The 14,796-nt window shown below is 41.4% G+C and overlaps 1 protein-coding gene across 3 annotated transcripts; it reads left to right on the top strand.

Moving 5' to 3' along the window:
• Positions 1–5,632: 5,632 nt before the first annotated feature.
• On the top strand, positions 5,633–11,850 carry mfsd6l (major facilitator superfamily domain containing 6-like). Of its 3 annotated transcripts, none has more exons than XM_068058052.1 (2): positions 5,633–5,727; positions 9,401–11,850. In XM_068058052.1, the coding sequence occupies exon 2, from the start codon at positions 9,425–9,427 to the stop codon at positions 11,369–11,371; it is 1,947 nt and encodes a 648-aa protein (XP_067914153.1). In that variant the 5' UTR covers positions 5,633–5,727; positions 9,401–9,424; the 3' UTR covers positions 11,372–11,850. The 3 variants fall into 3 exon arrangements, with proteins under 3 accessions (XP_067914153.1, XP_067914151.1, XP_067914152.1); XM_068058050.1 differs by having other exon boundaries at positions 9,397–11,850; XM_068058051.1 differs by having other exon boundaries at positions 5,633–5,846; positions 9,397–11,850.
• Positions 11,851–14,796: the final 2,946 nt, after the last annotated feature.

The following is a 14,796-nucleotide window of genomic DNA, read 5'->3' as shown; positions in this document are numbered from 1 at the left end:
AAAATGACCATTCTCTAAACTGTTGCCATATAATATCAAACGCTCCGCATAACCTGCGGCCAATCCAATACCGCTCATTTTGCACAACCACCCAAGTTGAATTTGTACCCCTTAAAATATATAAACCCAGAGGGATATGTTGTTCCATTATTTACTTACTGCAATTTATGAATACTATTTTCTTGACTGCACAGTGAATGTGTTACTATCAAACCTTTGAAATATTTCTTCAATATAATCCTGTTTTTCCAGAACAGTATGTTCTAAAGAGAAATGACTCCAATTAAATGTGAGATTTGACTGGAATTTTTAACAAGGCTGCCAAATTACTAAAATAAAAGCAAAATACTGTGGATGCTGGAAAACTGAAATAAAAATAGAAAGTGCTGAAAATACTCAGCAGGTCTGGCAGCACCTATGGCGAGAGAAGCCGAGTTAACGTTTCAGGTCTGTGACCTTTCATCAGAACTGGTGATAAGTCCAGTCCAGTTCTGATGAAAGGCCACAGACCTGAAAAATTAACTCTGCTTCTCTCTCCACAAATGCTGCAAGACCTGCTGAGTATTTCCAACACTTTGTTTTTATGCCAAATTACTAAATTGTTTTCTGTTCATTTCCAAAATAGAACTTAGTAAAATATTGCTTTGAGGAGGCAGGTTGGTAAATTAATTTATTAGAGCTGGCAGCTTCTGATTTAACCGGCTTTGCAGGTTTTACAGCAGTGGGTCGGGTTTCCCAAGCCTCAGGATATGCAGCAGCTGAATCGGAGGCAAGGATAACATTGAGGAGAAGCTAAGTGCCTTTACAGCACTGTTTGTGGGCCTGGAGGAGCAGCAATGCTTCCCACCATCGCCCTGCACTCCCCCAACCCATCAGAACCCACTCCATACAAAGAGTCATGAGGTCAGGAATTGGCGATTGAACCCCTCTGGGGTCGGAGATCAGACGCTGCCCAGGATTGTGAAACTGACCCACTCCTGGGTTGGGGATGAGAAACTACCACCCTCCCTCCCCCCTGGGATTGGGCCCCTCCATTACCTCTGGATCAGGGATCAGATCCCTCCCCACCATGCTCCCAGTAGCAACAGTAATGTACAGGCACCTGCAACCTGCTCTGGAGTCCTCCCCGCTCACCTACAAGCCAAGTTCATCACTCAGGCTGACTTCCGGATAGGAAAACTGTCAAGGAGAAAAGTCACATGTGTGGAGTTAAAGCTTCACAGCATGTGGGAAAAACCCAGACATCCAGGTTTCCCATCCAAAACTCTCTTCCCCCACCCTGCAACCCCCACCTACGCTACCCTGCCCCCTCTCCCTGGCAACCTTCCCCGATATCGGGGCCTCAGTCTTCAGTAAGTGGATTGAATATACGCACCATCACATTAAGGTTCAGGTTATCAATCAACAGAATTAAACAGACAAATGAACAGTATTTTTACAAACTGCATATTTCAAGTAGTCACAGCTTTAACTATTCTCAAAATCAAGCCTCTCCTGTGCTACCACTCAACATAAAGTTCATTCTTAAAGAACTGGTTCCTCACTTTTTACATGGTGAAATGCTATAACAGAGCCAGATTTAGCTCAGTTTCCCTACTAGCTTTAGATCCACTAACTGCTGAGCTGAGCCCAAGCAGTCACCTAAAAACTGACCATCAGGGGCTCTAGAACACAGAGCTGCCCATCAAAGTGCTTATGCCAGGATGTCAATCATACACAGTAGCATTTAGAATCGGAAGAATTTGCATTCAGGTATAATGAACAGTTAAAGCATGAATTTCAAGGACTTCCAGTACTGGACAGGTCCCCGTCTTCCTGAGCTGCAAATATTAGCTAGACTTTAACATAAGTTGTATGCAACTTTAAAAAAATCTCTTCACAGTATCATGACTCGTAATAATATAACCAATAAATTTGACAAAAATATATTGTCAAATGAAAATTAAGATGTTCCATCAAAGGCCTTCAATCATGATCAATTATCTTTACTTTTTCAAAAAAACATAAGGCCATTGGCCAAGCTATGACAAACAAGATAACTATGGAGTGAAACGCTTCAATGTGCTCTTTTTAACAACCTTTATATGTGTCTGCAATTTTCCTTGATTTGTTAATCCATATATGTGCAATTACTGGTAGTATCATGCTGTCCTTCAGTGATTCTCACTAAAATTACATGATAAGAAAGCTAAAGTGAAACAGCTAAAATGTAAAAAAACAATGGAAGTCCATGTACTTTGATCCCTGTATTCACTCATACCTATACAGCCCAATCATTTTATGCTAATTTTGGGAAAAAAAACATTTGATAAAGGGAAAAACAGTTGAGTTTATGCAGTTTTCACATTCACAATAAATCTGAATGGAAACTATAACAGTAAGTTTGGATCCTTCTGCATAATTGGCATTCTGCTTCTGGAAGACATGCAACCAATAGATGACACACTACCCAAATATGTGCAAATGCAATGTCATTGACTGAAATGTCACTGTCAGCTCCGCTCCCTCGCTCCCAGCTGGTCTCACCACTTCGTCCACCCCTCCCTCTCTCCCAGCTGATCTCGCTGCTTCTCCCACTGCTCCCTCCCTCTTGGATGGACTTGCCACTTCTTAAATAAAAGCAAAATACTGTGGATGCTGGAAATCTGAAATAAAAACAGAAAGTGCTGGAAATACTCAGCAGGTCTGGCAGCATCTGTGAAGAGAGAAACAGAGTTAACATTTCAGGTTTGTGGCTTTTCATCAGAACTGGCAAAGTTTTGAAATGTAATAGGCTTTCAGCAAGTGAAAGGGGGGAGGGGCGAAGAAGAACAAAAGGGAAGGTGTGTGCTCGGCCAGAGGGCAGGAGAGCATATGGCAGAATAATGAACATGATTGTCTTTCTTAAAAATGTAATTTAATTTAATTTTTTTAACCATGTGCCTGTACAATTTTTCATGGCACATGGTTAAAAAAATTAAATTAAATTACATTTTTAAGAAAGATAATCATGCTCTGAAATTACTGAACTCAATGTTGAGTCCAGAAGGTTGTAAAGTGCCTAATCGAAAGTTGAGATGCTGTTTCTCGAGGTTGCATTGAGGTTCACTGGAATGCTGCTGCAGGCCAATGACAGAAATGTGGGCATGAGAGCAGGGTGGTGAATTAAAATGGCAAGCAACCGGAAGCTCGGGATTACGCTAGCGGACTGAGCAAAGGTATTCAAAACATGTAGCCTTTTCTATATCAATGGAAGAACATATGGAAGAATTATACAGAAAAGCATACACCAAAACATTTCTATTACAGAATGATTACAGCGCAGAAGGAGCCTGTGCCCGACAATTTTTTTTCCCTTCAGGTGCTTATCCAATTCCCTTTTGAAAGTCACGATTGAATCTGCCTCCACCACACTCTCAGGCAGTACATTCCAGATCCTAACCACTTGCTGCATTAAAAAGTTTTTCCTCGTGCCACCTTTGTTTCTTTTGCCAATCACTTTACATCCGTGTCCTCCGGTTTGCGACCTTTCCGTCAATTGGAACAGTTTCTCCCTATTTACTCTGTCCAGATCTCTCATGATTTTGGACACCTTTATTAAATCTCCTCTCAAACTTCTCTTCTCGAAGGGGAACAACCCCAGCTCCTCCAGTCTATCCACGTAACTGAAGTCTCTCATCCCTAGAACTATTCTCGTAAATCTTTTTTGCACTCTTGCCTGAAACCTTTACATCTTTCCTAAAGTGTGGTGCCCAGAATTGGACACAATAGTCCAATGTTTTATGGAAATTCATTTATTGCTTCAAATCCAGAATTTATGAATTTCCATATTTTCAAATCTAGTGATTCTTCAATCCACATAAAAAGCATAATATTGCGAGTGCTAGAAATCTGAAACAAAACAGAAAATGCTGGAAACAGAGCAAGGACTACTTCCAAAACACTAATGTGTCTGATCTCTCAAGAGATGAAAGAGTTGCCCCAGAATAATCAGTTCAAAAAATCTAACAAAAGTGCCCCCTATTAATAACTAATAAAACCCAAATTATACAACAAAGGGAAACTTAACAAGTGAAACGATATTATTTTCCTATCTACTATATATTCCAGTCTCTGATGTTGGTATTGTGGCCAATCAGGCTTTAAAATACCTCGATTTTAAAATTTTCATCCTTGTTTTCAAATCCTTCCATGGTCTCACCCCTCCCTATCTCCGTAATCTCCTCCAGCCTTACAATCCTCCAAGATATTTGGGCTCATCTAATTCTGGCGTCTTGAGCATCCCTGATTTTAATTGCTCCACCATTGGTGGTCGTACCTTCAGCTGTCTAGGTCCTAAGCTCTGGAATTCCTCCACCTCGCCTCTTCCTAAACCTCTCCACCTCGTTTTCCTCCTTAAAACCTTTGCCTTTGACCAAGCTTTTGGTCATCTGCCTTATGTGGCTTGGTGTCAAATTTTGTTTCATAACACTCCCGTGAAGCTCTCTGTTAAGTTGGTTGGTTCGTTGGTATCTTTCCATCTACCAAAGATGATGGACATGCAGCAAACAATCCATTTAGGTGGGGTTTCTTCTTTTGGCATACCTATGCTGATGGCTATGAAGGCCAATCTTTGAGAGATAGGTTCTGCCACAAGTGCTGCATGTGAAGCTGCCAAGTGACACTGTGAGTTGTCGTTTATGACATTGGCAGCTGTTGCCAAGCTGCTGTAAAAACTGGTCATCATGGTAGTGCACACCAGTCCACAGGATGTGTCATCATTTCCCTCTGTTACCAGCTCGCGACTCCCAGGCGCAATAGTCGACATTTAGGGCCTTCATGTCACACTATGTTAAATATGCTACAGAAATACAAGTTATGGTTGAATTGAAACTCATAGCGCATCTCTTCTTCATCACACAAAAACAGAAAATGCTAGAAATACTCAGCAGGTTTAGAGGTATCTGTGGAGAGAAAAACAGAGATAACATTTCAGATCTGTGACCTAATGGCCTGAAAGGTCCAGCCTTTTTTTATATATATATTTTATATTCGTCACTGGCTAGTCCAGCATTTATTGCCCATCCCAAATTGCCCTTGAACTGAGTGTCTTGCTAGGCCATTTCAGAGGAAGGGCATTTAAGAGTCAACCACATTGCTGTCGACCAGGTAAAGGCAGCAGATTTCCTTCCCTAAAGTACATAAGCAATTTTTTACAACAATCGACAATGGTTTCATGGTTACCATTAGACTAGCGTTTTAATTACAGATTTTTTCATTGAATTCAATTTTCTGCTGTGGTGGGATTCGGACCCATGCCCCTAGTGCACTAGCTTTGGGCCTCTGGATTACTAGACATTACCACTACACCATGCTGTTGCACTGGCAGCCTGCAGATGGTGCTGCTGAGGGAGGTCTCATTCCTGCAGCCAGAGCTGCCAACAACAAAAACCGTTACCAATTCGGAGGAAAAAAAACGAAATCTTTTGAATGAAAATGTTGGCTCGAAGTGGGGCGGGGGGGGGGGGGCAGAGTCACAAGGAAAGGATCACGTGGGACGAGATCGATGTCACGTGGGCATAGCAAAGCGAGCACAGAAGTCACGTGGGCACTGCCGGGGTGGGGTCAAGGTAACGTAAGTTGCGCAAGGTGGGCGGGGTCGAGGTCGAGGTCATGTGGGTTGTGGACGGGTGATGTGAGTGACGGGTCCTGCCCGGTGGAATCGCTGGAAGTTTTCGTGCGGCGGCTCCCGGTGCGGCCTGAGTCTGTGTAGGTACCGCCAGGGCGCACCCGGGAGGGTTGGCCAGCGAGCTATGTAGTGGTGGCCGTTGTCGGTTTGAGCTGGGCTCAGGAGGAACAGCCAAGTGCACCGCAGTTCCCTTTGGAAAGTTTGTCTTTTGATTTTCTGGCTTGGGAGGCGGTGGCAGGATCGGAAACAGACTTTATTTTAATGTTTCCTCATAGTTGGTGTTGACGGACCTGTTACAGGTTTCGCGGTCACGAGTACTTATCCAAAACTCGTATCTTAATTATCATTTTAAATACGGGGGTGGGGTTCCCTTCAGTTCTCCAACAACAATTTACATTTGTGTCGCGCCTGTACCGTCCGCAAACATCCCAGGGCGCTTCACAGAGACAATGAAGTATTACCTGAGCAAAAGAGCTATTAGCTATTATTTGGCTGGAGGTTGGTTAATGTGAACGAGCAAAAAACAGTGAGAAAGACGGTGTACTCTAGGAAATGGACAGCTGAGCCTGGGATGAGCTGAGATTTATGGAAAGGCTCGCTGGAGGAACATTGGAATAGTTGAGTCTGAAGGTGATAAAGCATGGATGAGGGCAGTGGCAGATGGGTGAGGGTGGCTGATATGGAAGCAAAGTTAGATGGTTTTTGGATGGAGAGGAATATGGAGTTGGAAGCTTAATTTGAGGTGTCGGAAAGATGGGGAGGTCATAGCGTCACATGGCACAGAATGAGGCCATTCGGCCCATTGGGCTCTCCATAGAGCCATGCAGTTAGTTCTACTCCCCAACTCGATTCCCATGGCTGTATTTTACTCAGGTGGCCATCCAACTTCCTCTTGATGTCATTGTTTATCTCTGCTTGCACCACCCTTGTGAGCAGTGAGTTCCAGTTCATTACTACCCGCTGTGTTAAAAAAAAAGTGCTTCCTCATATTCCCCCTGCATCTTTTTGCCCATGTGCCCACACTAATGCCCTCATGAAGTTGGCACTCATACAAGCTGTGCCAAAATGTGTGTGTTGCGCATCTGACGTTTCTGTCATAGCGAAAATGTTAGAAATTATTATTCAAGACATAACAGGGCACTTAGAAACATTCAAGGTAATCAAGCAGAATCGATGTGGTTTTGTGAAAGGGAAATCATGTCGAACCAATTTATTGGAGTTCTTTGAAGAAGTGCTGTGGAGAATGGGGAGCCAGTGGATGTACTGTACTTGGATTTCCAGAAGGCATTTGATTACTGCGGAAAATAAAAGCTCATGGTGTTGGGGCTAACATGTTGGCATGGATAGAAGAGTGACTAGCTAACAGGAAATGGGCATAAATGGGTCATTTTCTGGTTGGCAAGATGTTATGAGTGGGGTGCCATTGGGATCAGTACTGGGGCCTCAACTTTTACAATTTATATAAATGACTTGGATGAAGGAACCGAAGGTGTGTGGTTGCTAAATTTGCTGATGACACAAAGGTAGGAAAGTAAGTTGTGAAGAGGACATGAGGCTACAAAGGCATGTAGATAGGTTAAGTGAGTGGGTAAATATCTGGCAATTGGCATATAATGTGGAAAAATGTGAAACTGTCCATTTTGGCAGGAAGAATAAAAAAGCATATTATCTAAATGGTGAGAGATTGCAGAGCTCCGAGATGCAAAGGTGTCCTTGTGCATGAATCGCAAAAGGGAAGTATGCAGGTACAGCAAGTAATTAGGAAAGCTAATAGAATGTTATCATTTATTGCGAGGGGAATTGAATACAAAAGTAGGGAGGTTATACATTAGTCATACAGGGCATTGGTGAGACCACCTCTGGAGTATATAGTCTATAGTATTGGTCTCCTTATTGAAGGAAGGATCTAAATGTGTTGGAAGCAGTTTAGAGAAGATTTATGAGACGTAATACCAGGAATGGTTGGGTTGTCTTGAGGAAAGGTTGGACAGGCTAGGCTTGTATCCATTGGAGTTTAGGAGAGTAAGAGGCAACTTGATTGAAACATACAAGATCCTGAGGGGTCGTGACAGGTCTTGATGTGGAAAGGATGTTGCCTGTTGTGGGAGAATCTAGAACTAGGGGGGGTCACTGTTTTAAAAATAAGGGTCGCCTATTTAAGACAAAGATGAGGAGAAATTTTTTCTCTGGTTGTGAGTCTTTGGAACTCTTCCTTAAAAGGCAGTAGAAGCAGAGTCTTTGAATATTTTTAAGGCAGGGGTAGATAAATTCTTGATGAGCAAGGGGGTGCAAGGTTATCGGGGGTAGGCGGAAATGTGGAGTTGAGGTTACAGTCAGATCAGCCAAAATCTTGTTGAATGATAGAGAAGGCTCAATGGGCCAAGTGGCCTACTCTTGCTCCTAATTCGTATGTTTGTACCAAAATGGCATTCGTAATGCCAAAATTACAGACATTATGGAGCCCAATTGTGTGGCCATTGCCTGTTAACCCTCCAACAAATTAGAAGTGCCCTTTGAAGATCTGGAAAGGACGTATTGTATCCAGCTGTACCCCCTTTCCCACACATCGGGCTGGATGTTAGAGGCGGGGGTCAGAGGCCACAGGGGGGTGGGGGGAGGATGGCCCGTAGAATCGCAACCGGTGGGAGCAGGCCTGTCGCCAATCAATTTTGCCGGGGGCTAGATAGACTGACAACAACTTTTCCACTCAGGCCAATTGAGGCTCTTAAGAGGCCTCCACCTGTCGCCACTGGGATCTACCCAGTGGTGGGGTTGCCTCCGCCATGTGAGGAGGGTGCCTTGTAAAACATTGGAGTCTGATTCCCTCCTCTGAACAATTTGTGGCCCATAGAGGACCCCAGCCAGCAAACCTCCACCTTCATGGACTACCCCCCCAAAAAACCAAACTTCACACCCAGCCCGCCATTCCCTCCTTGCCGGGGTCTTCCGGACTGCCAGTTATTTAAAAACTGTAGATTGGTTGAGGGGAGATAATGCAGCACAATCATAGAGAATGTCACTTGTTTTTATTTAGGGCATTTCAGTGCTATGATAGGGGGATAAACTTGATTGGAAAGATCCAAATAGATTTGTGGGATGGATGGACACAGATTTGGTAGATGGTAACATATTCAAGAACATTAGAGAGGTTGTGAATGAGTTGCTGGTTTGTAAGGACAGAAGGGTCAAGGGTGAGCTTTTTTGAGGAGAAGAATCATAATGGTATTTCAAAGTGAGAGGATCAGTTCCTGAGGGGAGGAGACAACAATGGGCAGTATGTGCTACCAGTAAGGGAATTTGAGTGGTCAGTAGTTTAGTGGAAATGGGATCAAGGGAGTAGGAGTTCTCTCATGGGCAAGAGCTTGTGGAGGGCATACAGGCGATAGAGGAATTGGAGTAAGCCATGAGGCTAAGGCAGGGGAGTCTGGTGGATGTTTTGCCTTGGGAAGAACATAGAAAGCAGTTTGTCTCAATCATAGTGCTAAAGTTGTACACTGTCTTGGAGGTGGAGGAGGCTGGGGAGAAGGGTTTAAGGATACAGCTGGTAGTGTCGGAAAGAAGCTGGAGCTATCATTGCTCTCCAAGATGATCCAAATGTAGCATGCTAACAAAGCATTAATCTCCTGCGAGACAGGCTTTTCACATTACAATTGGGAACATTGTTATTGTGTAATCTGTAAGATATAATGTTCACATAGATCTTGTATTAAATGTATATTGAGTACCATAAGTTTCTGGTTGTTTTTCAGATAGTTAACCAGGAATGTTCGGTAGAAGATGAACCCTAGAATCATGAAGAGAAATAAACAGTGGAATGTCAGCAAAGCATTGGCTCTTGCCAGTGTCTACCATTTTCTTCATTGTGCAGCAACAGCCTGCGTAATTCCATTCCTTACCATATACTTCAGGCAACTTGGATTGACTGCACCATTTGTCGGCATTGTCATGGGAGTAAAGTATTTTATTTCCCTGCTTTGTGCTCCCTTCTGGTCTTACTGTGCTAGACGCCATAACAAAAGAAGAATTCTTGTACTCGGTTCCCTCTTGTCGTCAATCGGAGCAAGCCTTCTACTCACGCTCATTCCACCCATAGGTGAGGAAGTAGAGAACAAATTCTGTAACAGAAGTATGTATGCAGAAAGCAATTGGAATCACAATATACGACCAGCAGACAAAGACCATCTTGGTGATTTTAAGATGAATAAAATTGCACATACCGTTCTTCCAACAGTAGTGAATCCTGTTTTAACAAATCATCCTAGTTCAAAACTCCATACTGAAATGAAAGCAACCCTCCTGTTGTTGACTACTGCAGAACCCCCTGTTACGAACAGCATAACCAAACATCCATACAAGACTGAGCTGAGTAATATTACAAATTCAGAAGTCACAGTTCTATCGGAAGATGTAGGTAGTGCACAAAATACAAATGACCTTCAATCAAAAGGGAACCAATTTCTATCTATTGAAGACTCTGGCCATGCAAGAGCAATGGGAGAAGCTACCAAGAATCCTGTTATAGAAAATAGCAAGGAGAAAAACAGTAGTTTAGATGTTTATTCCAGTACAGTAAACAGTCGCCTCATGAGGGATGCTGCTTTGAAGACTGGCTCCAGCAATAGGAAAAAAAAGCAACGTATCAACACTGAGCCGAATCACAATTTTAAAATTCTGGAGAACCAGCACCAGACATTTGTGCTTATTTTACTAGCTGTATCTTTTTGGGAGGTTCTAGCATCAACTCTGGATTGGGTTGCAGATGATGGGCTCTATGACTACCTGGACTTTGTTGACTCTGTTGACCGCTATGGCAGACAGTGGATTTGGGGTTACTTGGGCACAGCCGGAGCAGCTTTTAGTATTGGCATCCTTGTGGACAGGCTGAACTGTTTCATCAATGCACATACTTCCAGAACTGTAGTGCATTTTTATGCCTATGCAGCACTGATTACATTGGCACTTCTTGTTGGTGTGTTCTATCCAATTCACACAGCTAAGAAAAATGACATGGTAAGCTGCACTATCAAAGGATTGCACCTGTTGGGAAGTGATGGAAGAGGTACATTGTATGTAATCACCGTCTTCATCACAGGAGCTATTGGATCTACAATAAACAACTTCCTCTTCTGGCAAATGCAGAACAAAGGGAGCAGTGAGGCCTTTATGGGCACTGCAGTAGCAATTGGCTTTATAGCTGAAGTTCTACTTTTCCTTTTCAAGGACAGAGTGCTAAAGATCCTTTCACTGTCTGGAACAGTAGCATTTGGACTAATTTGTCTTGCAGCTCAGCTGCTGTACTATTCATTCCTCTGGTCCTCTTGGGCAGTTTTGCCTATTCAAGTCTTGAATGCTTTTAGCAATGGTGCATTGTGGTGGGCAGTTTTAAGTCAGTGTAATGATCTAGCTACCCCCGGTATTGAAAGAACACTGCATAAAATCTGCCATGGGCTATCCTTTGGTCTAGGTGCGAGCTTTGGCAGTTTTTGCAGCGGCTTCATTGTGAATATTTTTGGCATAGAAAGGCTTTACCAAGCATGCTCTGTTATTGCTATGCTTTGGGCAGTAGTGTTCCTCATTGTACAGTCCAAAATTCCTCGGCAAAAGAGGTTAAACTACTCGCGACTGTTAGCAGCTGATACCAGTGATATGAGTGACTCAGATGATGAGCAAGATAAAGATTGGCTCGTTAAAGCCCTGAAAAGTGATGACTTTTTACCGAAGTAGTTAGTTTACTAAGTTTATCTCTTTAGTGTGTTCCCCATTGAATATAGGAGAAATCCATATATCTAGAACAAATGCTCTGGGTGTGGTTTTAAGGATCCAAGCCAAAGTATACAGCGGACTACTGGAATAGAAATTTTCAGATGACAGTTTAGCCTATTTAAGGTTAAATGACTTGTGCTGTTAAATACTGTACACCAATTCTACTTCAGTTTATTTTTCTTTGTTTGAGGCTGGCTCTTTTATCTACAAAATTGTAGGAGAGTTTTTTTAAAAGGCAAATTATGGAAATTTGACAATTTTTGCAGAAATTAGAATATTTGTTTTAAAATGAAAATACTCCTTCAATAGTTGTTAGGCCATAACTATGATGACTGGGTGTAATTGCTTATGTAGTGTCTTCAGTTAATCTAATATAAAGCTGTTGTATAATAAACTTCTGTGCCTACGGTGAACACTAGGAGGGCCAGAAATGTTTTGGACTCTGTTTTCTCATCAACAATTCCAGTGTTTTAATGAGAAAGCGAAGTGCTAAAGAGGGCCCACTTCTGCTTCACTTAATGTGCTAAAATAATTTATGTAGAAAAATTGCATTTATACCACACCTTTACCTTATCATGCTCTCAGGACATACGTTTCCTATCCAACAAATTATATATGTTATCCTTGAGTTCCTTTTTTTTTTAATTTCTCTTTACTTTCCTCTTCATTTTCTCTTTCTAACCCCACCTCCCCCACATCTTCTGGGGAACATCGGTGGATGTTATCCACAGCTGTAGTCATCTCTTTACTCTTGCTTAGCTGAAAAGCATCATTGGCAAAGGTTTGAGTTAAGTTCTGGTTTAGTTTTATTTGGTGGGAAATAGCATATGGTATGGAGGGACATAAAGGGATATTGAGACAGGTTTTTATTTTAAAAAGTGAGCTATGAGCAATTAGTCGATAATTCATGTTCTTCAACTTAATATTTAAAAATTCCTGTGCTATAAAAAAATTTGGCAATCTTGGAGAGCTTACAATATCATATGTTCCTCTTGCTAGATTTCCTTCTCATTAAAGGTACTGACCTATAGCATCTAAGCTCAGGTTAGATTTGAAATAAAAATGGAAGGTGCTGGAGATACAATACAGGTCTGTCAGTATTTGAAAAGAGAAAGGCAAGGGGTTTTAGGTGGGAATGTTTGTACGAACTGATGCGTGATGCAACAACTGGAGCGATAAATACGTAGAAGTTGAGTCCAGATATGCTAACTGCCATTATAAATGGGCAGCTAATAGTTTTTTAAATAAATAAACTGGAAACGGCTAGATAATTTTTCAGATTAAATTAATCAGTTATGCATTAATACCACTTTATGCTGTACCAGGTGTTTTGTCTGTCTTATCACATACAGTTGAGTGAGCCAGCCAACAGATCAATTAGTATGTTTAGCATTTGCAGATTGATTATATTAGCTTAGAATGGATTTATTCTTCTCAAGTATCTGCACAACAGGTTTGTTGGTGACTGAGTTAGTAAAGCTAGTGTAACAGGCATACAAACAAGAAGTTCTGATATTTAATATCTGGTATTTGCTGAGTTAGCTAATCAAAGCTACACTTGTCCTCATCAGGAAAACTGAGGTTAAAGAACCCTGCCTGATATGTCCCATTCTTGATTGTGATTCAGTGATACCCTGCTAAAAAGTGCATGCGAGTAAATGTTTGGTGAGGATGGGATTGACCTACACCATAATACCCTCTTCCAATGCTCCACCCCACCCTAAGCTTCCCCAAAGTGATAGAACCTGAAGGCATTCAGCAGGCTGACATGAAGAATGGCTGCTTGGATGAGGCACTAGAGGAAGACTGGTGCCCTTTGTACTGTACCCCAGCAGGAATCATTGATTTCCAGAAAGGAAGGGAATTAAAAAAGAATCTAACAGACAACCTCAAAAAAAGCACATTGCCTGAGGACTTGCACAACGCATTTTGTAAGGTTGGAGATTCTGCATGAACTGAATTGCAAATGTTGAATCATAAACCACAGAAGGAGGCCATTCGTTCCATTGCTTGTGTGCTGGCTCTTTAAAAGGCCTATCCAATTAGCTTACTATACTCGACTATTTTCCTACTAGATTCCTTTGCCATTCAAGCCTCTGGAATTTGAAGTGAGATACCTATGTTTAAATTTGATATTTTTGTTCCGATTCTTCATTTTCATTTTTAAAAATTATAGATTTTACACTGTCTCCCCAATCCAATAGAACAGAACTGTCTCAGCCAGTAGATCTGTCAATGATCTGCTTCAAGGATAATATCACTTTCTAGGTGCACACTGCTTCACTCCATGGATCCCAGCTATGAACCCTTCCATGCTGGAGCAAGTTAGTACACTAATGAAACATGCCAGTGATATTAACAGTAACTGTGAAGTAAGTTAAATATAGCCATACAGTGAGACTCTTCATTAGCTGCTTAAGTTGGTTTGGGGGGGTGGGGTGGGGCAGTTTACACAATTTGGAGCATAATCTTTGCACAAGTATCTTATGCCTCTGCCTATTAGCATGCCAAGTAATAGCACAGGTTGGGGGAGTGAGGAAATTCAATTCACACTTCCTCAAAGAATTAACATTCCAGCACAAACGCATTGAAGTATACTGTACCATTATAGTTGCATTTGAAAACAAAATACTGTGAATGTATAATACCTGAACAATATATTACTTAACGCTTTATATATGTCACAAGTGCAGATCTTCTGCACTTTGGTGTTTCATTATTAAATCAATGCTGAATGCATTGTTTACTTTTTGGGGAAATGCTTCTTACATTTTGAGATGACTTTGAATATCTAAAACTTCCCCTTTGAAAAAAGAAAAACTATGAAAGTAAGAGAGTCAATTTTTCCTTTAAAGAAAAAATCTTAATTCCTGGATTTAATTGGCTCCTTAATATAGTTGTTTGCCTGGCTTTTTCTTTCCTTTTCTAGAAAATTAAAATTGTTTTTAAAAAGTGGCACTATTTATAGGGTTATCAATATTTTTGGTTGAATCTAGTCAGGCTTTGTTCTACTGTTGCATTTATTGCTAATAGGAACAAATATTAATTTTTTAACTAGGAAATGAGAAAAATCATAAGATATCATTTGTTTGAAGTTTGCTGCCAATTGTATGGGATTGAAAGGGGAAAAGATTATTTACAAATGTTATTTTGTGGTTAGACATTGATTTGGAGACATTCTTGCACTGGTGAAATAAAATTGAAAGTGCCTTGTTCAGGGAGGGGTGATATGTTTCTGTCTTCCATGTAATGCAAATTGTGCAGTGGGTAATTGAAACTGCTTTTTAATTCATAACCACTGTTCTACAATGGCGCACTTGGTTATATACTGAAGCTCTGTGAATATTGAAAAAACATATTAAATGTCTCTATTAGTAGATGTGCTA

This window comes from Heterodontus francisci, chromosome 26 (genome assembly GCF_036365525.1).
Source record: "Heterodontus francisci isolate sHetFra1 chromosome 26, sHetFra1.hap1, whole genome shotgun sequence".
NCBI classification, from domain to species: domain Eukaryota; kingdom Metazoa; phylum Chordata; class Chondrichthyes; order Heterodontiformes; family Heterodontidae; genus Heterodontus; species Heterodontus francisci.
This window is presented reverse-complemented; position numbering and strand designations above follow the sequence as displayed.

Coding starts and splice junctions, on each gene's coding strand:
- mfsd6l (XM_068058052.1), top strand. CDS start 9,425: ATGAACCCTAGAATCATGAAGAGAAATAAACAGTGGAATGTCAGCAAA.